Source organism: Xenopus laevis, chromosome 6S (genome assembly GCF_017654675.1).
Source record: "Xenopus laevis strain J_2021 chromosome 6S, Xenopus_laevis_v10.1, whole genome shotgun sequence".
Classification (NCBI taxonomy): domain Eukaryota; kingdom Metazoa; phylum Chordata; class Amphibia; order Anura; family Pipidae; genus Xenopus; species Xenopus laevis.
The window spans coordinates 98,865,347-98,889,091 of NC_054382.1; the positions used below are offsets into that span (position 1 = coordinate 98,865,347).

Here is a 23,745-nt window from a genome sequence, read left to right on the forward strand (position 1 = left end):
AGGGAATCAGATGGCACTCCCGCATGCAAAATGTGCTAAATAATAATAAATGATAATGCAACACACACTGTACAGCTCATATAACTCATATGGTGTTATTTATATCTCCCATACTGAGCACATGATGCACTTTGTATCCTTTAGATCATAAATCAGAAAGGGATGTAAATACCCCCCATTATATTAAGTAACTAATGGCTGACAAGGGCAGGCAGCCTTTAGTCTGTACCAATGTTCCCTCTAAGGGCAAGGGCACACAGGCAGATTTGGGGAGATTTAGTTGCCTGGCGACTAATCGCCTCTTCTGCGGGGCAACAATCTCCTCGAACTGCCTTGCTCCTGTTAAATGAAAAATCGCCTGCGACAATGCACTTCGGTGCTTCGATTTCCGAAGTCACTCGAAGTTTCCTCGTAAGGCAACTTCGGAAATCGAAGTGCTGCGAGTGCCATTGCGCTGGCGTTTTCTCATTATAGCAGGCGGAAGGCAGTTTGGGTAGATTGTCACCCAGAAGAAGAGACGATTAGTCGCCAGGTGACTAAATCTCCCTGAATCTGCCCGTGTGCCCCTGCCCTAAGGTGTGAACTCATGCGGGCGCACACAAAGTATGAGGTCAGTGCACACAACAAATTGTGGCGTGCACAAAGAATTTTGTCTAAAAACACAACATTTTGTATTAAGTCTGCCCTGAGCACAGAGTTTTTATATAAAAAAACTGTGCACATAGGTTAAAAATGTGCGCACAAAAGAATTTCTTTAGCACACAAAGCCGAGAAGGAATTAGAGGGAACATTGGTCTGTGGCAATGGCATGCTGTGGGCACATATTGTAAGATGCTGCATTGTGACTGAGACAAAATAATTCATACAAACAGACTATATTGCCAGAAATGAACATACAAATGGTGGCAAATCCCCTTATCTACTATAGATCCCCCCAGGGCCAAACCTACATAACACAATCAAAGAAATTCATTATACTGAGGGTCTGGGCCTGTCTCCTATTATCTTCCCAAATGTTCTTCATTTTAGGATCCAGCCTTCAAAAGATGGGGCATGTTTCACATTTGGGAAAGTCCGAGACGCCTTCCCATATGTCCCAGGAATGAATGGAAAGACCTTTTGGAAGACCCCATTTGCTATTCAGAGGTACAATATGTACAGCAGTTTATCTGTGTAAATTCCCAGAAAGTGGTATTTGGTTAATGGCTGGTGCCCAGGACAGGGAAATTCCCTGCTCTTAGAATTGCTTGACTCCTGCCTGTCACATTCCTCAGCATGAGAAGCAACAGCCTCAAGGTGCCACCGTGTGGCCAGGAAGCAAAGGTGCAGGAATGAGACTTCCCTACATGAGCTCACAGGAAAACTATGAAAATGCCATGAAAACAAAAATCTCACCAAAATAACCTGCAGCCTTCCAGAAAATGAGAGAGTCGACACTTCCCGAATACTGGATTCTACACCAGAAGCACAAGCATTTCAGAGCTCTGTCTCTCCTTATTTAGTCATAAGTGAATGGTAAAAATAGAACCCGGAACCAGTGAGAAAGGCAAAAGGAAGGAGTCGTTTCCCAATGCATCTATTTATAAAGGCAATAAATGGACAGATGTTATTATCCTCATAGCCTCATACTTGTAACATAACAGCACCCTGACACTTACACAACTTCATTAACCAATTATGTTCTGTTGCCTGTATAGGCCAAGAAGCCTCTCCTCATCATAAATTTTTTTTATATAACAATAGCTAGTGAAAACCATTACAAAATAGCAGATAGGGGCAGATTTAGGAAAGTCTTAGGCTAAAAAGGGACACTGAAGCGACTCCATGTTTGTTCCTTGTGAGGCAGATAATTTGATTCCAAGTGCACATATAACCCCCCTGAATACTGGACTCCTGCTAACAAATCACTAACAGCAAAGGGTGAACGGAGGGAGCTGCACACTGGCAATCTAAGTATCTACCTCACAGGGGCCAAATGTGTAGTAGCTTCAGTTTCCCAGTTTAGCTTAAGCCACAATATAAGTATGTTATACAATTTCTCTTGGAAGATTTGAATGTTCCCCCCATGGAGCTGGTGTCCCAACTGTGTAGTTCTAAGGGGTCTCAAACCCAGAATAATTTATTGGGTGTCCAGCCTACAGACTCTTTTCAGGGGAGAAATACAGGGTGGTTTTCTAGGGACAATTAGAAGCCTCACTGACAACCTAATGGAATTGATCAAAAATTATAAAAAAAAAATATAAAAAAATTACAAAATGTGTTTTTTAATGAAACCATGTACCCAGGTTGTTCATAGCAATCTGCATGATGTAAATCTAATGCATAAGAGTTTTGCTACTGTGTTTATACAATTCATGGTAGGGATTCACTGAACCCTGAATCCAATGTGTTTTAGCAGGATTTAGCCAAATCCAATTGCCTGGTCAACTGGAATCCAAACCCTTAAAACTATGTGACATTTGGTCACACGAAATTGCAAAACCAATTTTTTTATTTCTCTCTGCTACATTACTGAACTCATTACTGAATGTGTTTTTTAATGAAACCATGTACCCAGGTTATTCATAGCAATCTGCATGATGTAAATCTAATGCATAAGAGTTTTGCTACTGTGTTTATACAATTCATGGTAGGGATTCACTGAACCCTGAATCCAATGTGTTTTAGCAGGATTTAGCCAAATCCAATTGCCTGGTCAACTGGAATCCAAACCTTTAAAACTATGTGACATTTGGTCATACGAAATTGCAAAACCAATTTTTTTATTTCTCTCTGCTACATTACTGAACTCAGGGCTAACACTTTTATTCACAGGCTGCATACTGCCTCCTTGTGGCTAAGTGAAGCAACCACTGTGTATATTTTTATTTTTATACAGTGCACGTTCTATACGCAACACTGTACAACAGCACAACCAACTAATAAAACAAGCAGGGCTCAATTCAATAATAAATGCAAATAAAGGCAACATACAGTTATGTTAAAGACTCAAGGCTGAATGTCCCTGTCCCATAGAGCTTACAGTCTAATTGGGAGGGCAACTTTCAGAGACTGTACACTACACTATGAGGGGCCTATTTATCAAGCCTCAAATTTTTCTGGTTGAGTTTTTAACAGGAATATAATCTAAATGTTTAGAGGTTTATCATGCTCTGAAGTTGCTAAAAATCTGAATCTGAAAATACTCCAGCTAAAACCTGTCAAAATCATGTAGAAGTGGACCCACACCCAACCTGTTCTCGCTAAGGTTTCCACCTGGCAAGTAATTTACTGGCCGGTAAAAATTATGCTTAAAGCAGTCTTACAAGGTGCTGTGTGCACCCCAGGTTAGGGGTTATCTACTAAAGTCCGATTTTTTCTGGTTGGACTTTTAAAGGGGAGAAAAATCCTTGCATTTTTATGATTTATTAAACTGTGATGGTGTTAAAAGTCCAAATAATAAAAAAGTACTCCATCTCAAACCTGCCTCTCTGCCAAAAGCAAATTAAGTTAGAAACTTTGTTTCTTTTTCTGGCTGTTCAGTGCAGAGAAAAGAGGGACTTTCCAGTACAAATGAGGGACCTCAGGTTGAGCTGTCAAAAGAGGGACTGTCCCTCTGAAAAAGAGAAAGTTGGAAGGCATGCCCTAATGCATAGACAATTTTAATAAATATTGGTAAAACAGGAAGGACCTCTAAGCATTTTGGTGGCCAGCTGATTTTTGCCCGAAATTTGCCTGAAATTGAGGAAAGTCACCGGAAAATGCTCAAACATGACTGGAGACTGGGGTACAGAGCCCAAAATCTGTTAACTCCCTAGTCTCGACTTCTACACAAGTCAATCCTCATTGCATTCTGGGTATTGTAATCTTACATTAAACTTGGCAGTTGGCAAATTGTTAAATAAAAACTACATTACCCCACATGCATTGGGATGTGCAGGCTTGGCACATTAGGGCAAAAAAAACAAACTTTGGCTGGTTTCCAAGGTACAAACCAGCCAAAGGCCCAAACATTTGCCCAAATAAGTACATTGCATTGTTTGTACTTTCAAAACCATCCTGGGCTTTAAATTAGTGGCCCAATTTGGCTGGAAACCCTCCAACCCTGAGTTACCACTAAAAAGATAAACAAGAAAATCTATTCAACCAATGAAAATGCAGTTCCGCACAAATCACGTGGAAAGTAAAGCAAATCGGCGGCCTCTGCTGGTGTAAGAACAAAGTGATTATGGGAGTTGTAGTTTTTATATTTCTAAAATGAAGTCCCTTATTTATCACTCCGTTTTTTCCATTTAAGAAGAGAGGGGACAAGGTCTCGCTCATATCAGGAGGAAGTAGAAAGAAGTTAGTCTTTGAAAAACATTTAGGACATAATTACAGCCCTGGTCGTATTCAAGGATTGAGCTTGGACTTTACCATATAACAGGCGCCTCTTGTTAGCGTTTTAAAATTATAGATTAGAGCAAATCATAGAAACTGCACGTTTATCGAGGCGTTACATAACAAGCTGGATGCTCAATAAGCACGCCCCCTGTAAACCCAGTGTCTATGGCACAGACCACGTTGAAGATATTAAAAAAAACCCCGCGAAATAAGTCACGTGATCCAAGGATTGGCGCGAATTTTTCAGAGCGGAATCCGTAGCGGCAGTAATTGTCCTTCTCTGCCCCCACTACTGTCCAGACTTCTCAACTTCAAGTGGATATAAGTGGCCAGTCGCGAGTGTACCAGCAGGTGAGTAGCATTGCAGCAATTAATACGTTTATAAAAGTGGCTACGTGTAGCAGCAATTTCCTATGAGAATTTATATAGAAGGTTGCTGATCTCATCACGGGCCTGCCGGTCTCTGTGCATTGAAATAACGTTAGATTTAAGAGCAGGGTCCTATGAGCTCATTTCTATTCTTTATATTCGATGACGCCGTTTCGTTATATTATAGTAAATCTCCTATTTGTATTTTAATGTCAAGTAATGTGTGATTTATTGGTGTTCTATAAATACATGATGAAATGCCTTTTTAAAACGATATATATTGTTTTGGGAGCTCAACATAAATTTTGTGACAACTTAAGGGATTGTTTGCCTTTAAATTAACTCTTAGCATGCTGTAGCGAGTGAGACAATTTCCAATTGGTTAGCATTTTTATAGTTTTGAGTCATTTTAGCTTTTTATTCAGCAGTTCTCCAGTTTGCAGTTTTAGCAAGCAATCTGGTTGCTAGGGTCCAAATTGCCCTAGCAACCATGCAGTGATTTGAATAAGAGACTGGAGGTTTCAAGTAACAATAACCATACATTTGTAGACCTAAACAGCATTTATTTCTTTTAGATGAGGTCAGTGACTCTTATTTAAAAAAACTTGATAGTGAGAAGGCAAATAATTCAAAAACTATAAAAGAAAAAGTGAAGTTGGTGGAAAAGTTGCCTACAATTAGCGATTCTGTAACAAACTTACTACTAACTTAAAGGGGTTATTAACCTTCCAAGCACTTTTTTCAGTTAATTTGTTTTTAGATTGTTCACCATGAACAAAGACTTTTTTTCAGTTGCATTCCATCTTATTTTTTTTACAGTTTCCCAAAACTGAAGTTTATGTTCCTGTGTCTAGTGTTTCAGTCTGACAGCTCAGTGGATCCAGGAGAATCTGAACTGTTACAATTTGCTGCATTTAGTTGATACAATTTGCTGCATTTAGTTGATACAATTCATTTATACATTTCTCAGCAGAGTCTGTAGAATATTGGAAACTATTGTATCAATTCTAACAGATGCTTTTAATGAAACTCGGGGATTCTGTTCAGCATGGGCAAATATAACAAATGTATCAACTAAATTTAGAACAGTCGGCAACCCCCCTCCTCCCAGACAGGACTGGGATTCAAAATAGGCCCTGGGATTCCAAGTAAAAAGAGGCCCAACCAGCCCATTTAATAGTCACTTTCTATGACATCTTACAGCAGCCCATCTGGCATTTGCCAGAACCCACAGATTGCCAGTCCGGGCCTACTCCCAGAGCTGCACCTTGCACTGAATCTGGTACATTCTTCCACCTTTAGGTGTCAGTAGTTATAAAAGTAGATAATCCACGTTTGCACCTAGAAGTGCTACAGATGGATGTCCACTGACTATGGCATTAAGTTAATGAGGTACCACTAGGAGGCCTGTTTATCATACTGTGTAGAAAAAGTGGAGAAAAACCTCATTGGTAATATTGCCCATAGTAACCAATCAGCCATGAGATTTCAACAGTCAACTACAAGTTAGAAAACTAAAGTAAAAAACTGATTAATTAAAACATTAGATACAAATTTGGGCTGTGTATGATTTCCCACGAGTGATTGCTGTTAACTCGTGGGAAGGAAACGTGTTTTGTCACCCAAAGTAGCCAAGATTTAGGGTAGAAACAAATAAATACATTTTAATAAATAAGGCACAATATTTAGGACCTTATTTATCAAAGTCTGAATTTTTCTTTTTATTATAACCAAAAAAGTACGGCCAAGCTAGAATCCATGATTGGACCTTTATTTATTAATTAAAAATCACAATTTAATTGGATTCGGGCAAACATGAGAAAATTGAGCGAACATTCAAATCTTACAATTCTGTCCGAGTTTGTTCCCGACTCGCTCAATTTTTTCAGGCTTGTCCCCGAGAAGTCTTAATTTTTCTGAGTTTTGCCTGAAAAGTCAGAAATAGTCTGGTTTCACTTGATCGTATATAAGTCATTCATTGTTAGGCATAACATAAGAAAAGAACATGTTTACAACATGCATAATTGACGGTGACACAGGACATAGCACTTAAAGCTAAGTTCATATGAGCAAGACTCAAGAGCCGGGAGAAATACACTCTGTAGTACTCAGTTATCTGAACTTTATGGTATGGTAGCAATAGACTACTTAAAGGAAAGGCAGTATAATTCCTTTATTAACAAATTGAATTAAACTGATTATAGGCCTGTCTGCACATATGTAGTAGGCGTGTCATTTGAAGGTTTGTCAAGAGATAGTATAATGCCTTTTATTATGTTGTTGGCTATCACTCAGTATCCCTTTAATAAGGATAAATTAAGTCTTATGTAATTGCTGTCAATTAAGCAATATATTTGGTCTTAGATTTTGTGAAAGATTTTGATTCAGTTCCACACTTGCTTTCTTTCTAAACAAAGGTCTTCTTCATATATTTTTATTGAGCTGCACCTTTCAAAGTTTTGTTAACTTTTAGTATGATGTAGAGAGGGATAATCTGAGACAATTTGCAATTGGTTTTCATTTTTTATTATTTGTGGTTTTCTATTTATTTAGCTTTTTATTCAGCAGCTCTCCAGTTTGCAGTTTCAGCCATTTGGTTTCTTGGGTCCAAATTAGCCTAGCAACCATGCACTGATTTAAATAAGAGACTGGAATAGGAGAGGATCTAAATAGAAAGATGAGTAATAAAATGTGTAACCTTACAGAGCATTTATTTTTTAGATGGGGTCAGTGACCCCCATTTGAAAGCTGGAAAGAGCCAGAAGAACAAGACAAATCATTCATAAACTATAAAAAATAAATAATGAAGACCAAATGAAAAGTTTCTTAGAATTAGCCATTCTATAAAATACTAAAAGTGAACTTAAATGTTAACCACATTGTGGGTTAGTTAGTATGACACAATTCTGATGACAAACTTTCATCAATCCTTCCTTTTGGTAGGAGCCAATATGCGAAATATTTGTCATTGGAGTGATGCATGTTCTGCATTGTCTATCTATACTTGCTGTATTATTTTGTTCTATGAGCATGTTATATTTTTCTTTGTTACATAGAATGTCATCTCCAACATCCACACCAAGCCGTAGGAAGAGTAAACGTGGGCGAGGCAGTAACCCTCCAACTCGTAAGTGACTTATTGACCTATCTTTGCCTGATAGTAAAACTTGTGCACATTCAGCAACAAACCATTTGTCCCACATTATAAAGAGGGTTGAATGGGTTGTCCTACTTTCCATTATATCTGTTAAAGAAGACTATGCTTACCTGCAGCTTCACTGCTGTTCCTTTTAAGATTCCCTTAGTGAAGCTTCTGGGAATAAGGAGAAACATCTCCTTGTAATTCTTTAGCATAGCATGAATTGTATTGACTTTCTTTAGAATAGCATGAATTGTATTGACTCTCAATATGGTTCATGCTATGCAAAGGAGAAAGGAATAGACAGAGAATGAGCAGGAATGTTTATGGTCCCTCTTCTTGTTACATACCGTGGATCTCTGCAAGAATCACTGGAGGTGGGTAGTGAGGAGAGAATTTGTCCCACTCTGCCAGAAAATATGCGAAACTCAATAGGGAGGGTTTTTTCCTTTTTGATATCTTCAGCACACTATACATTTGAGTTGTAGGGACCCATAGTTTTAATATGTCCCTATGGCTTTAAATCCCTACATTTCCTTATCTCCCTAGTTGCTGGGCCGATACCCAAATATGTAGTTATCTAATTTACATATTTCTATAATTGGCTTACAGGCCTTATGACCGCCTTTTGCCATACTGTAACAGTGCCTGGTCAGGGGTCGATCTTTCTTTTTGGCTTCTGGCTGCTGACCCAGCTGGATCTGTTCCAGGGAGCCTGAGTAAACCAAGGCCCAATAAAGCCATTCTGCCCTAAAGGGACCAGTACCTCTAGTCAGGGAGCAGGGACCCTGTGAATGAGCCGAGTTAGAGACAGGTTAATTTCTTTAATATAACTCTAGGAGAAAAAGATAGAGAGGATAAATAACATGAACAGCCTGTGCTCTTCTAGATTTTAGCAGGGAGTAGCTCACCCCTAGGCTCTGAGTTTACCTATAGTGAAGAGACTGCAGTAGACTTTTAGATTTATTCTCCCTGATTATTCAACTGGACCACGCTTGGTTTTTTCATCCTAGAGGTGTATCTTAACTACCCTGACTACATCCACATGGTTCCACATTGTGCTGTCGTCATAACTTCCACTTAGCGAAGGTCCTGCCTGTCATGTTAGAGTCCAGTGTAGCCCATGCTCTATTACTATTGCTGGACATTGACCCTTTTGGCTTAAAATAGCCCATGGGTGGTAGTCTATGGGTGGTTTTTCGCAATACAACAAGCTCCAACTAAGAAGATTTTGATTAAAGTAGCACATTTTTGGCAATAGGAACTCGTTGATGAAAGGTTTACAAAAAAGTGGACATCAGTCTCAGCTGCATTCACAGACTGCCTTATGACAGGAGCAGGGGAAAGGAACTGATCCGATAAACTTTGGTGATATTATTCTTAGCAGGCTCACTCATTCTATTACTTATATTGTCTTTTGGGATTTGGAGTCCCGTTTGTGTTGCGCATACAGTTATAGTACGCAAGGTGTAAGCTCTGATTTCAACTGTATGTATACATGTCTCTATGTAATGCTACAATTCTAAATAGAAAACAAAAGCTGGCTCTCGCACACCCAAAGTAAGATGCGATGTCTGGTGCTCAATGGTAGAGTTCAATGAGCAACGTTTCGGGGTCACGCCCCTATGTCAAGCCTTGATTTGCTGGCGGATATTACATCGCTAGGCAAAAGATAGTGTTAACACCTGCTCTACAGTTTCCTCCATTACACACACTGCGCATGTTCGCAAAAGGCATTTATTCGCAAGCATTAAAAGGAAGTCATTGAGGTCTTTAATCAATCAAAAAGGATGCAGACAAGGTCGCTAACATTTTTAGCTCTAATGAAATTAATTTCCATTAGTGTTTTATTTGCCCTTGGGCTGTATTTGTGTGAAAAATTAAAATACATCCTGCAAATTTCCAGCTATTTCTGTGGCTTTTTCTGTGTTGTTAAATGTATGCCCAATGTTATGCAGCTCGTGGAGAGGAAGTGCAGTCTCCTCCGTCACAGAAAAGACGGACAGAAGATTCCACATCAATTGGTGAGCTTCTGCCCATGCCAACCTCACCTTCAGGAGACATTCAGAGTCCCTTGTTTTCTAGCCCTGCACCATCAAGGCATTCAGGTATGCTGAATATATTTCCTTAATTACCAAAGGCTTTAAATGCCCTGCTTTCTATTAAAGATGTCCATATAATAAAAAAAGTGGTTTACTACTATTGGATGTGCCCAAATAACATTAAAGGGTATTTACTAATGATGATCACTTAGACTGTGGATTAAAAAACCCTGCACTATTCCAGAAGAGTGTGTGTGTGTGTGTGTGTGTGTGTGTGTGTGTGTGTGTGTGTGTGTGTGTGTGTGTGTGTGTGTGTGTGTGTGTGTGTGTGTGTGTGTGTGTGTGTGTGTGTGTGTGTGTGTGTGTGTGTGTGTGTGTGTGTATATATATATATAAATATATATAAATTTTTTTTTTTTATTTTCTTTTTTTAAATGCATCTAGTTTTCCTATGCTGCTTTGTTGGCAGTTAATGGTTGTCTACCAAGGCACCTTTTACATACAATAGACTGGGTGCTACTGCTCTCAATAAAAAGTACCGCCTCCAAAAGTCAACACATTTCTAGCATTATAATATTTCTTGATTGTATGGCTAAGGTAGCTCCCTGTTTCACTAGACTCTTTGGACAAGATTTAATTGGGTGCTCTGATGAGCAGTAACCTTGGTTAAGATGTTTAAAAAAAGCGTGAGCCCATTTAAGATAACATACATTCTAACTTTATTTTCCATAACTATTTTGTTTACAGCCCATCAAAGTGAGCTTGATCTAAGCTCTCCTCTGACTTATGGCACCCCTAGCTCAAGGGTTGAGAGTACCCCAAGAAGTGGTATCAGAGGGACTCCTGCTCGTCAGAGACCTGACCTGGGATCAGCACGCAAAGTTAAGCAGGTGGATTTACATTCAGACCAGGTAAGTATCCTAAGCACCATGACAGGATGTTTACAAAATGAGTATTCTTTCAACTATATTATTATTATTTCAATAATAATAATAATAATAATTATGCTTTTCAAGCCTGCTGCAGAGGAGCTAGTTACGAGTGAGCAATCTTTGGGACAGAAGTTGGTGATCTGGGGAACTGATGTCAATGTTGCCATATGCAAAGAAAAGTTTCAGGTAAATATATCTGCTTGACCAGTCATAACACTTGTTCTTTTTTTTTTAAAATACTGGATAAGTATGTTGTATTTTGAGTTTTATGAGCGTTAAGTCTAATTCAATGGCATCATTTTAATTGCACTTTCTAACCTGTTCTGTACCTCTTCCCATTATGTAGCGTTTTGTTCAGCGATTCATTGATCCTTTGGCCAAAGAAGAGGAAAATGTAGGGCTGGATCTGAATGAGCCTATCTATATGCAACGACTTGAAGAGGTATGTGTTTCTAAAAGGAGGTGATTTTTTTTTTTTTTTCTATGAAACCTAAGCAATCTAAAGAATATTTTATTTCTGTCCATTTAGATAAATGTGGTAGGCGAGCCATTTCTAAACATTGACTGTGACCATCTCAGAAGCTTTGACCAGGATCTTTACAGACAACTAGTGTGCTACCCACAGGTAACCTACTGTAATTATTACTTTGTTCCTGAAAGAAGAGTATGTTCTAGTAGACATGATATCCAGCCTGCTATAAAGTTGCAATTTGTAAAAATTCAGGAGAAACCTTTTAATTCATGTGTGTTTATTTTCACTTAGGAAGTTATACCAACATTTGATATGGCTGCTAATGAGATCTTCTTTGAGCGGTACCCTGACTCCATTTTGGAGCACCAGATTCAAGTTCGACCCTATAATGCATTGAAAACAAGAAATATGAGAAGCCTAAATCCTGAAGGTAAGTTTAATAGACTCAATGTTATAGTTATGTTTAGTGTTTTTTTTTTTTTAATTGTCTGGCAACTGGATTTAGGAAATTGAACATAAAACACAGTCAAAACTCAAAACCAGACAAAAATTTACACTGCAGCTTCCTGTTAAAGGAAAACTATACCCCCCAAAATGAACACTTAAGCAACAGATAGTTCATATCATATTAAGTGGCATATTAAAGAATCTCACCAAACTGGAATATATATATTTAGGTAAATATTGCCCTTTTACATCTCTTGCCTTGAGCCACCATTTCGTGATGGTCTCTGTGCTGCCTCAGAGATCACCTGACCAGAAATAGTTCAACTCTAACTGTAACAGGAAGAAGTGTGGAAGCAAAAGACACAACTCTGTCTGTTAATTGGCTCATGTGACCTAACATGTATAGTTTGTTGGTATGTTTGTGAGTACAGTGAATCCTACAATCCCAGGGGGCGGCCCTTATTTTTTAAAATGGCAATTTTCTATTTATGATTACCCAATGGCACATACTACTAGAAAAGTATATTATAATGAAAATGGTTTATTTACATGAAGAAGGATTTCATGTTTTATGCAATATCTTTTTATAGAGACCTACATTGTTTGGGGGGTATAGTTTTCCTTTAAGTGAGTGAGAAACAAATAACAGAATCCTTGACTGGGCAACCTTTTTTTTTTTAAACATTTTTCCTTGTCCGTCTAACTACTTGCACAAATCTATTCTACAGTTAAGCTATTGTTTATTTTTTCAGATATTGATCAACTTATCACAATTAGTGGCATGGTTATCAGAACTTCTCAAATCATCCCTGAGATGCAGGAATCATTTTTTAAATGTCAAGTGTGTGCCTTCACTACTCGGGTGGAGATTGATCGTGGGCGCATTGCAGAGCCATCTGTCTGCAAACACTGCAACACCACACACAGCATGGCTCTTATTCACAATCGCTCTATGTTTTCAGACAAGCAAATGGTGAGTTTTATGTCTCAACATTTGCTAACCACATATTATATAAAGATGGCATTTGTGTCTTGCATATCCCAGTATGGATAAGAATTTTAAGTCTTCTTATTTGATTTATGACTCTGAAGTGTCTCTAGTTCTCTAGTGCCATAGTTCTCTATTTTGAGTGATGCTAAGTAACTGCTTATGAAGTAGATTCTCATGAAATACTCCTCCTAGATTAAACTGCAAGAGTCTCCAGAAGATATGCCTGCTGGTCAGACACCTCATACAACCATTCTCTATGCTCATAATGACTTGGTAGATAAGGTACAGCCTGGTGATAGAGTGAATGTCACAGGTAAGTTCATGTGCACAGTTTTAATTAAAAAAAACAAAAAAGTCCTACCACAGAACATTTTCTCACATTTTTTTTTAACAATTTTTTGTAAGAAAAGTTAAAAATCTATAGTTTTAATAGTGAATGTTATCCGTTCTTTACAGAATATTTAAAGTAGACATTTTTTGTCTACTCTTATTTTAGTTTCAAAAATATTTATTACCCCAAATAAGTGGCAACTCTAATGCCACTGTAGGTAATTTCTCTGCCAACAGATACTGCCAAATCTGTCCCGTGTGTTTAGTCGCTGATAGAATTGGTATCTGCCTGTCACTGCACACAGCTAGGAGACGGGCAGATGCAGTTACTAGCCTAAATCTCTTAACTGGGTCTTTCCTTAAAAACATAATGAAAGGAAATACTTTCCATGTACAATAATGTTATTCATTTTAAGTTATTTTAACAATCAATTTAAAGTTATTTTTAACAATTATTTATAATTTCACTGAACTAAATTTTTTTACTAGCTATGCCCTGCAGTTTTGCTTCTGACTTGGGAAGCAGTGTAGCAGCTGGTTATCTGACCTTGAGAAGAAGTGACTTCAGCTAATATTTTTTCAAGTCTGCACTAGTGATGAGTGAAATTTTTAACAAAGTGTCACTGCGAAAAATGCCGCCCATAGACTTTGTTGTGCATCAAAATAACTTGTTGCTCATAGACTTCAATGCACTTCAGCGAATTTTCGCTGTTTGAATTTTCAGTGAAGCGAAACGGGTCAGATTCTCCCATCCCTAATCAGCACTAGAGAAAGGGACAGACAAACAGATGCCTTTTTAAATCCATTTTAACTTGTATAGCACGTGTATTGCTTGTAATGATTTCATTTTCATTTGTTATGCAAAAAAGTTTTTGTGTGGAGATCCCATTTTAATTGCACCACCCACCTCTTCCATTCTTTTGGGGCCCATTTCCAAGCCATGTAGATCTAAATCTCTCTGATCTGTAAATTGCTTATAGGGTAAAATAGCATAATTTTTTTCACTTGCCCAGGCGCAGACAAATTGAACGGATTTTGCATGCGTAGAGGCTGATTTATCTGCAGACTGCGAATCCACCCAAACTGCCTAGAGAAAGATACTGACTAGAAAACCGTTTGTTGCACACAACTTTTTAATTGCAGGAGGAATACCCAGTTTAACTTCAGTGTTTCATTTCTCCAGGTATTTATAGAGCTGTCCCAATTCGAGTTAACCCTAGAGTTCGAAATGTAAAGTCGGTTTACAAAACTCACATTGATGTAATTCATTACCGAAAAACGGATTCAAAGCGGTTGCATGGTATTGATGAGGACACTGAACAGAAGATGTTCACTGAAGAAAGGGTTGCAGTGTTAAAGGAACTGGCAGCAAAGCCAGACATCTACGAGAGGCTTGCTGCAGCTCTTGCACCAAGTATATATGAGCATGAAGATATAAAAAAGGTATAGCTTCTGTTTTCTGGTTGGGATATCATGACATACAGCATACAATCTGCTTTCATTTAAAGGGGGGGGGGTTATGTTAAAATAAGATTTATTATTTTTAAATATTTGAAATTATGAATTCCTAATTACCTTCTTAAGACACAGATGTGGGAAGTGTATGCTGTATTTAGTGTAAAGGTATAGGGATGTGGGTGGCAGCATCTGTGGTTTTAGGGGCTTCAGCATGACTTGATATACCAGGGGTTTGTATGTAGAAACCCTCAAGTCCATGTGTGAGAATCCTTGTATAATTGGTAACTAGGAGTAAGAAACCTTGAATAATAAGTAAGATTTCACCTACTTAATTACATGAATACAAATTTGTTTTTAGGGAATTTTACTTCAGTTGTTTGGTGGGACACGGAAGGACTTTAGCCATACTGGAAGAGGCAAATTCCGTGCTGAAGTAAACATACTTTTGTGTGGTGATCCAGGAACCAGTAAATCTCAGCTTCTCCAATACGTATATAATCTGGTACCTAGAGGCCAGTACACCTCTGGAAAGGGATCCAGCGCAGTTGGATTAACCGCATATGTGATGAAGGACCCAGAAACGAGGCAGTTGGTACTGCAGACTGGCGCCTTGGTTCTTAGTGACAATGGCATTTGCTGCATTGATGAATTTGACAAAATGAACGAGAGCACTAGATCTGTCCTACATGAAGTAATGGAACAGCAAACCCTCTCCATTGCAAAGGTAATGCTTTACAAACATGCCAATCTTTCTGAAATTTATAACAATAGGATTCTGGAATTAAAAACCTATTATTCTTACATCCAACTCTCTTACCACAGATTTTAAGTTTTGAGCCAAGTGCAATTGTTTGGGGACACGAATGACTGCAGTATTCCGTAAATTACTACTGTAAACGGAGTATGATTATAAGACCGGGCTTGTGGTGTTTTAAGCAATAGTGTTGCATTGGCTTTAAAATCTACACTTGCATTTTGTAAATGTGCTATTGGTTTTCTTGGCAGTGCTGTGAAAACAATGGCTGGGTGATAGCAGTAGAGACTGTATTCAGTACATAGTATCCTAAAGGTGGAGCTGTGGAACAAAACCAGACTTTAATTTCCTAGAATATCTAAGAACAATTTAGTCTGCTACTTTCCCATATTATATCTGTACTAATTTTACAGTATGCATTTAACGTTAATGGTTTCTTGCAGGCTGGAATAATCTGTCAACTAAATGCACGTACCTCCGTTTTGGCTGCTGCAAACCCAGTGGAGTCACAATGGAACCCCAAGAAAACCACTATAGAAAATATACAGCTTCCACATACACTCTTATCAAGGTGTGTTTTATTCTGAAGCGTGTCTTAACAGAAATTGTTTTATGCCTACCAACACTTTTTTTCAGTTCTTTTTGGATAAATCCACAAGAAATATATTTTTCACTTTCTGTTTTTGACCATTTTGCCGATTTTCTTTTTTTTTAGGCAAGTTTTATTGAATAAAAAGTGTCAGCACATACAATTGTCATTTTGTCTTTACAATACTTTATTGCAATGTCAGGTTCTGTATTTTATACATAGTATGAACACAATTGTTGCAATTTACAGTAATTTATTCACTAAACAGCTCCAACCATTGTCCCAAAAAAATTTTTAAACTTTTTATTAGATCCTCTAGATTTATATATTAAATGTTTCCAATGTGCATAGGTGAACAACTTCAGACAACCATTGTGCATGTGTGGGTGGCATTGACTCTTTTCACTTTCTAGTTATTCAGTTCTTCCCAAGAAATAAACATTCCTTGGCTAGCATATTTTGATACTGAGTGTATTGTTCTTTGAACCTTGTTTACAGCAAACACATATTTTGCTGATATTTAAAGTGACATTTTAATTTTTTATCTAAAGCAGCTCTAGGAAGGGGGTCACCAACTCTTCAAACTGTTCTAGGTGGTATATTAGCTGATAAATCTATTTTGGCCCTGCTGAGCCAAATCTCAGATTCATTAAAAGCAGCTATTATTGATACATCAATTTGAAAACTGTAAAAAAGTTAATAACCCCTTTTATCCACTGTTATATCTATATTATTTAACGTGTATGTAATATTAATTTGATGCTTCTTTTAGGTTTGATCTAATATTTTTGATGCTGGATCCACAAGATGAAACATATGACCGCCGCTTAGCCCACCACCTTGTGGCTTTGTACTACCAGAGTGAGGAGCAATTGAAAGAAGAGCACTTAGACATGGCAGCATTAAAGGATTATATTGCATATGCTCGCACCTACGTGAATCCAAGACTTGGTGAAGAAGCAAGCCAGGCTCTAATAGAGGTATGATTGACTTGTAAGAATGTACTCACACTATCTGCAGACAGACTTTAGCAAGTGCAGTGTACCAATCTAGTATAAAAACTAAATAAAGAGGAGATGAAACAAATGCTGTTAATATAGCCAGTTATTAAAGGGAAGATAGCCTTTACGCATTTTTAAATCAACCTCATCATATAGGCCAGGCATGTCCAAAGTGCGGCCCAAGGGCCAATTGCGGCCCTTTATCAAATTGACACTGGCCCTCAGCCTCCATCATGAAATTAATAATAATGCGGCCCGCCAGCATAGTTCGATCAGGAATCACATAGATGTAGCAGAAATATTTGGGCACATTAGTGAAATGATCTGCCACTTGGTCTATACTGCTGCCTGTGTGCTGAAGGTGTTAGCAATAGACACGTACTGGCAAGTAGTGACGCGCCACTCTCGCATACGACTTTACTGTACTGGCACGTAACTGCTTCTATTTCACCTTCAGTGCTAAAGTAGTATGCGAGAGCGGCGCGTCACTACGTTCCAGTACGTGTCTATTACTAACACCTTCAGCACACAGGCAGCAGTATAGACCAAGTGGCAGATCATTTCACTAATGTGCCCAAATATTACGGCTACGCGATTCCTTGTTTAAATGAGTTAAATGGTGTTAATGGTTCAAAGAATGGTCAATGGTCAGCCCCCAAACATTTTCACTTCACCAAATCTGGCCCTCGTTGCAAAAAGCCCCTGATATAGGCTATGAGAAAAAACATGTATCATACATGATTTAAATTTGGACTAAAAATCATTGTTGCCTTTAAACATAACTCCCCCATGGATCCTTACTGGTTTGTGTTGAAAATGAGTGGGCATATTCTAATAGTTCAACCCGGAAATTGTTGATCAAAATTGCATGTGATACCAGAGTATCTTTTAATGATTCGCCTAACAGTGCATGAACAAATCTTTAAAGGGGTTGTTCACCTTCCAAACACTTTTTTCCAATTCAGTTGTTTTTAGATTGTTCCCCAGAAAAATATTTTTTTGAATAACTTTCCATTATTTATTTTTTGCAGTTTTTCTAAAATCTACGTTTAAAGTTGGATATTCCGGTCACTGGTGTTTGAGTCTGGCAGCTCAGTAATTCTGGTGCAGACGATACACTGTTACAATTTTCCAACATTGAGTTGATACATTTCTCAGCAGCATCTCTGGAGTATTAGCAACTATTGTATCAATTCTGCTGCTGAATGAAACCCAGCGATTCTACTCAGCAGGGACAAAGATAAAAAATGTATCAACTAAATGTATACATTTATAACAGTTTACAGGTTTGGCGACCCCCCCTCCCCAGGCCTGCTTCAGAAGGTGAAAAAAAGACACTTGACACTTCAATATTAGAAAAACGGTCACACATAGAAAATAGAAAGTCATTGGGAAAAAGTCATTATTTCTGGTGATCTATCTGACAACAACTAGTTGTTTGAAGGTGAACCACCCCTTTAAGTAAGCTTCAAGGGGGTGCGTCTCCCTGCCTCCACCCACCAAGGAGCAAATTATTTTTATAGCATTTTTAATTGGTTTTTGTTCCCCTCTTTCAATTTTGTAGGCCTATGTAGACATGAGGAAAATCGGCAGTGGTCGTGGAATGGTTTCTGCCTATCCCAGACAACTCGAGTCTCTAATACGCTTATCAGAAGCGCATGCAAAAGTACGCTTTTCTAGCAAGGTGGAAACAATTGATGTTGAAGAGGCAAAACGTCTTCATCGTGAGGCTTTGAAACAGTCTGCCACTGATCCCAGAACTGGCATTGTTGATATATCTATTCTCACAACAGGTATATTTAATGGAAAAAAACATTTGTACCTTCCTCACAATGTATTAAGCTTGTGTACATTTATTGTAAAGATGACTGTAGCAACCTTCAGATACAGTAGCCCTGTAACAGTAATGAGGTGGGCTTTGGAAAGATCCCTTAGTACCCTGTCTTTAAGCTAAGTAAGCACTCCTCCAGAGGCCTTGCATTGGTTTGTTATCCTTGTTCTGTTTATGGTAAATTTAGGATTTCAGGAAAAAACTGTTTTATCAGCAGTGAGACTGGTCAAAACACATACTTTTACCCATCAAATCAGCTTACTTAGTGCTCACTTCAGGCTAACTTTTATTTTGCATTGCACTCAACTGCATAGTACATGGATTCTGTAGTTCTGTATTTGCCAGTTGATCTCAACTATAACTCTAAAAGTACATGCTAGGTTGCCATTTACTTTTTATTTTGCCTTGCCATATGGTTGTTTAGAGGCCATTTCAAACTACAGCAATGGTTCCCAAGCTGTGGATCTGCCGCTTGGTTGTTCCAAAGCCGTGCTTGAAGGTCATGTAGGGTGATATTTGTTGATGGTGCCTATTTGTTTTAAAGGAACAGTTCAGTGTAAAAATAAAAACTTGGTAAGGCTGTGCAAAATAAAAAATGTTTCTAATATAGTAAGCCAGAAATGTCGTATAAAGGCTGGAGTGACTGGATGTCGAACAGAACACTACTACCTGCTTTTCAGCTCTCTAACTCTTGAGTTAGTCAGCGACTTTAAGGGGGGGGGGGTCACATGGGACATAACTGTTTAGTGAGTTTGCAATTGATCCTTAGCATTCAGCTCAGATTCAAAACCAAACCGTTATGACCCATGTGACCCTCCCTCCAGTCACTGATTGGTTACTGCCTGATAACTAATCAGTGGAAACCAAGAGAGCTGAAAAGCAGGAAGTAGTGTTTTATTATGTTACACATCCAGCCACTCCAGTCTTTATACATTACATTTTTGGCTAACTATTAGAAACATTTTTTTATTTTGCACAGCCTATCTATATACCCAGTTTTTATATAGATTCCTTTAAGGATGTCACTGGTGCTCAAACCACACTTTGGGTGTGATTTTATGAATGTTTGAATTAAAAAAATGTTTTATTTTTTGCACAAAAACTCCAAAATTCTAAATATTTTATTCAAAAATGTTGGTATGTATTAAGTACAAAAAAATTTTTATGTAAAACTTCAGCATCTAAACACTTTCGAGTTCACTTAGACGTCAATGGAAGTTGTCCTAGGCAAAATGCAAGCCATTTTTTTAATCGAGATTTTCAAGTTTTTCTGAGCCTGTAAACTCAAATAGTTTTTTGAGCTTGTAAGCTCACAAATTCAGTGTTAACAAGTTTTTTTGTATACAATTGTATGCATACAATGGATTTTTTTTTTATAATCAAATTTTTTTTAATAAATATGCAAACATTTGAGGTTTTTTTATTTTTCATTTTTTTTTTTTTTTTTACAATTGTTAGTATGCGAAGTAGAAAAAAACCTCTAAAACCTCAAATTCTATTTTTAATCAATATAAATAAATAAACCCACAAGTATTTAAAGTTGTGTTAGTGCATAAGTAGACCATAAAATATATAGATTAAATAGAAGCTTGTCTTTGCTTTCCTTGTCCTTTTAAAGTAGGGTATTTTAAAGGCAATCCCCTGTAAAATAAAACCTCCTCAATTGCCTAAAAATGTTTAAATTCCAAACGACAATTTGCTTTTGTGAACAATGAATACATTATAATGTAAAATAAATTGTGCAAGTGTTTGGGCATGCAGTGTGTCTCTCATGTATTGGCCTTTTTAGCTAGGTCTTTGCAACTTAAAAGTTTTGTTTTCATCCTGGCAATTAGGAATGAGTGCAACTGCTCGAAAACGTAAAGAAGAATTGGCCCAGGTTTTAAAGAAGCTTATCCAGTCCAAGGGCAAAACTCCAGCTTTCAAATACCAGCAGCTTTTTGAGGATCTACGTGGGCAGTCTGATGCAGTAAGTGTGTTTTGATTTTTAAAGACCCTAGTTTTTAGATTAGTGTGAATAAATGTCTGTGCATATCTCCCTTGGCTTTGAATTTGCTTTGTGCCGATAGATACACTGGAGGTTACTTTGGCATACTGTGGTGCTTTATTGCCTTTATATGAACTAATTTAATTTGTTTATTTCAGGCCATTACAAAAGACATGTTTGATGAAGCTTTGCATGCACTTGCAGATGAAGACTACTTAACAGTGACTGGAAAGACTGTAAGGTTGCTGTAAAAAGATACTGTATCTTCTGCATACATCTGTATAGTATCAACTTATGAAAGCGGCTTTAATTGTAGTGTTTACATTTTGTAACGTCTTATTTTTTGCTTTCTGGTAAATGTTTTATTGAAACTTAAAGTGCTTTGCCTCAAGTGCTCCTATGTAACTGTTTTAGGCTACTATGCAGAGTGCGAAGGGAAAATATTCTGTATGATGGACAGAAAAAAAAAACATTCCAGCAAATATGTGTAATTATGGTAATTTCACCAAAATAATCTGATGTACATTAAACTATCAGGCTACAACAGTGTTGACTATTGCATCTGTCACATAAAAAATAAATTGGTTCATAACTATGTTTTCAGCCTTTAGTAAAAGGAAATAAACATGGAAAGGTTCTATTACAATTCTTAGGCAAGTGGAAAACTCCACTGGCATAAACACAGAGAAAATGCATTATTGTGACTTAGGCCACTGGTGTAAACATGAAGAAAATGTCTGTCGACATCAGCCTGTCAGTGCACACAGGGTGGATTTCAGCATGAAAATACATTTCTATTTTTGGAATCAGATTGTGTTTTTCTACCTTTTGGACACCCCTGCTCTTCATCATACTAAAATTAATTTTATAGGTGAACAACCAATTTAATGAAAACAGAGGCCCCCCTATATGGAGCTTTTTCTCACTACTTCTGTAAAGTGCAGTAAAGCAGCAGGGTTTCTTCTCAGAGGAAACTGCTGCAAAGGCGTTCTAAGTGGTACTGTTTGAGAAGTGTGGTTTCTGCAGGGGTGTTGGAATTCTTATCTGCTGTAGACCATAAAAATGACAATATTTGCAAAAAGGCACCAACCTGTTTGGGAGACCCCTGACAGTCATATATAGATTATTTTATGTTGGGAAATGTTAGTAGAAAAACTTTTCATAATTTAAATTTGGGGGACTGTTCTTTCTGGGGATTACTTTCTGTTAGGGGTGCTATGACACTGGATGCATAGCATTCCAAAGTGTTCGCCAAAATAATGATGTATAGTTTTTCTAGGTGAACTAAAAGCGCACAAAATGTTCAAAACGTTTTAGTGGGAACATGGGAAAAATGGAAGGGTTAAATATAGCATTATCTTTCCGTGCTTTCCATATATTGGAAATGGATTTGGGTACCATCTTAATCATTTTAAGCTCACACCAAATGCTAAAGCAGCACTCTACGATTAAAAGTATAAAAAAAGCAATCTTTATTTCCATATTTAATTTACAAGTAACAGCGTCTGAGGTCTAACGCGTTTTGTGTTTGCACACTTCCTCAGATCTTAATCATTTTGTACTACTGTGACAACAGGCTTGTACATCTAAAGACCTCATTAACCAGGGAGATGGTCCTGCTTTTGCTTCTGTACAAGCCTACACTTAATATAAGTAACTTAATACATAACCGTCGGATTTGCTCCATATAGTCATATGAGCATTAGTAAGGTTGGGCACCTACACTGGGTGATCAGACCTGGACTGGAGCTGGTGTTTAAGTTCATCCTGCTGCTGTGTAACTGGTTTGAGGTAAGGGCTCTTACAGAGAAGCTTTTTTATTTTTCCAAAACACATTCTATTCTTATAAAGCAGGCTGTACTCACAGGGACAGATGTAAACACCGAATGCAGGTGAAACACAACATGATGCATTTCAACACTTACATGTACCTGTGTGATTAGGTGCCATTACGGAAGAGTCTGCTGCATTTTGTTCTGCACTCCCTGTGGCTGAGCGGATTAAATCTCAACACAAGGGAGTGCAGTGCAAAACACCATGTGCAGGCCCAGTAGATTTTCCGCTATAGGGTAAACAATCCAAATCCGTACAGGCCTTGCATTTTGCACAGAGGCATTATTGCACTAAATATAAAAATAAAATAAAAGGGAAGAAGGAGTTTTGACACTTCAGTTTCCTCAAGTATTACTGCTATTTGAACCAATAATTCAACTCAGTGCAATGCTACCCCTCGCCTTCCGTCTTCAGTTAAAAGTACAGCAGTTGGTCATGTTACTGCAAGGATGTGGGTATGGTTTTTGCATCACTAGGTCTCCCCTCTGCCCATTCTTCATCTTACCTCTAAGATTCACGAATGGCTGGTATATAACGGTCTAGCATTTTCTTACTCTTCCGTTTAGGCACTATTTAGTCAGCACAAAAGGATCATGGTGTTAGCACAGAGTGCAAAGGGAACACTGGACTGGATGGGAGGTATATCAGTTTAATGATATATCATTTCAGTTAGTAATAGCATGCTAAGGCATAGATGCACTAGTTGCTATAGTACTGTGGCTGCAAGCTAAAGTGAAATAGCCCAAATTATCTCTTTATGGCTGAATGCAAATTTGCACTGCTATGGGAAACTTGCTGGAGCTGCCATACCACCAAACACTGTCTATGCAAATAAAAGGGGAAGTCAACCTGTTTCTTAAAACAGTGCAGTATGGGGCCCCCAAATAGCCCGCAGGTCACCTGAACCCCATGGTGGAGAGCCCTGCTAACCCAACAGCATGATGCCCCAATGAAAAAACACTGCCCTTGTATGTAAAGTAACTCCAATGATCTGCCCAGGAAACGCCTCATCTTCCCAAAAGAATGCCCCCAAAATCTGCCCAATCTCCATCCTCTAACTGCAAGCCCCGCCCATACACAGCCCACTAAGTGTACCTTGGCAGCTTTTGAGGCAAGCTTGTATTGCAATTGGGACTTTGCTGGAACTGCCATACACCCAAGCAAAGTCTTTGAAAAATGGAAAGACTGGGAAAATCAACCCAATCAAG

General features: G+C 38.1%; 1 protein-coding gene across 2 annotated transcripts; it reads left to right on the top strand.

Moving 5' to 3' along the window:
- Positions 1-4,282: 4,282 nt before the first annotated feature.
- mcm4.S (minichromosome maintenance complex component 4 S homeolog) lies at positions 4,283-21,248 on the top strand. Of its 2 annotated transcripts, NM_001085600.2 has the most exon segments (19): positions 4,735-4,917; positions 7,788-7,819; positions 7,821-7,858; positions 9,829-9,957; positions 9,960-9,978; positions 10,660-10,823; positions 10,929-11,030; positions 11,191-11,286; positions 11,374-11,469; positions 11,608-11,746; positions 12,516-12,736; positions 12,947-13,067; positions 14,268-14,527; positions 14,901-15,266; positions 15,740-15,867; positions 16,658-16,865; positions 18,451-18,679; positions 20,553-20,686; positions 20,863-21,248. In NM_001085600.2, coding segments are annotated over 18 exon segments (2,574 nt in total). In that variant the 5' UTR covers positions 4,735-4,917; position 7,788; the 3' UTR covers positions 20,956-21,248.
- The last annotated feature ends 2,497 nt before the right edge of the window (positions 21,249-23,745 follow it).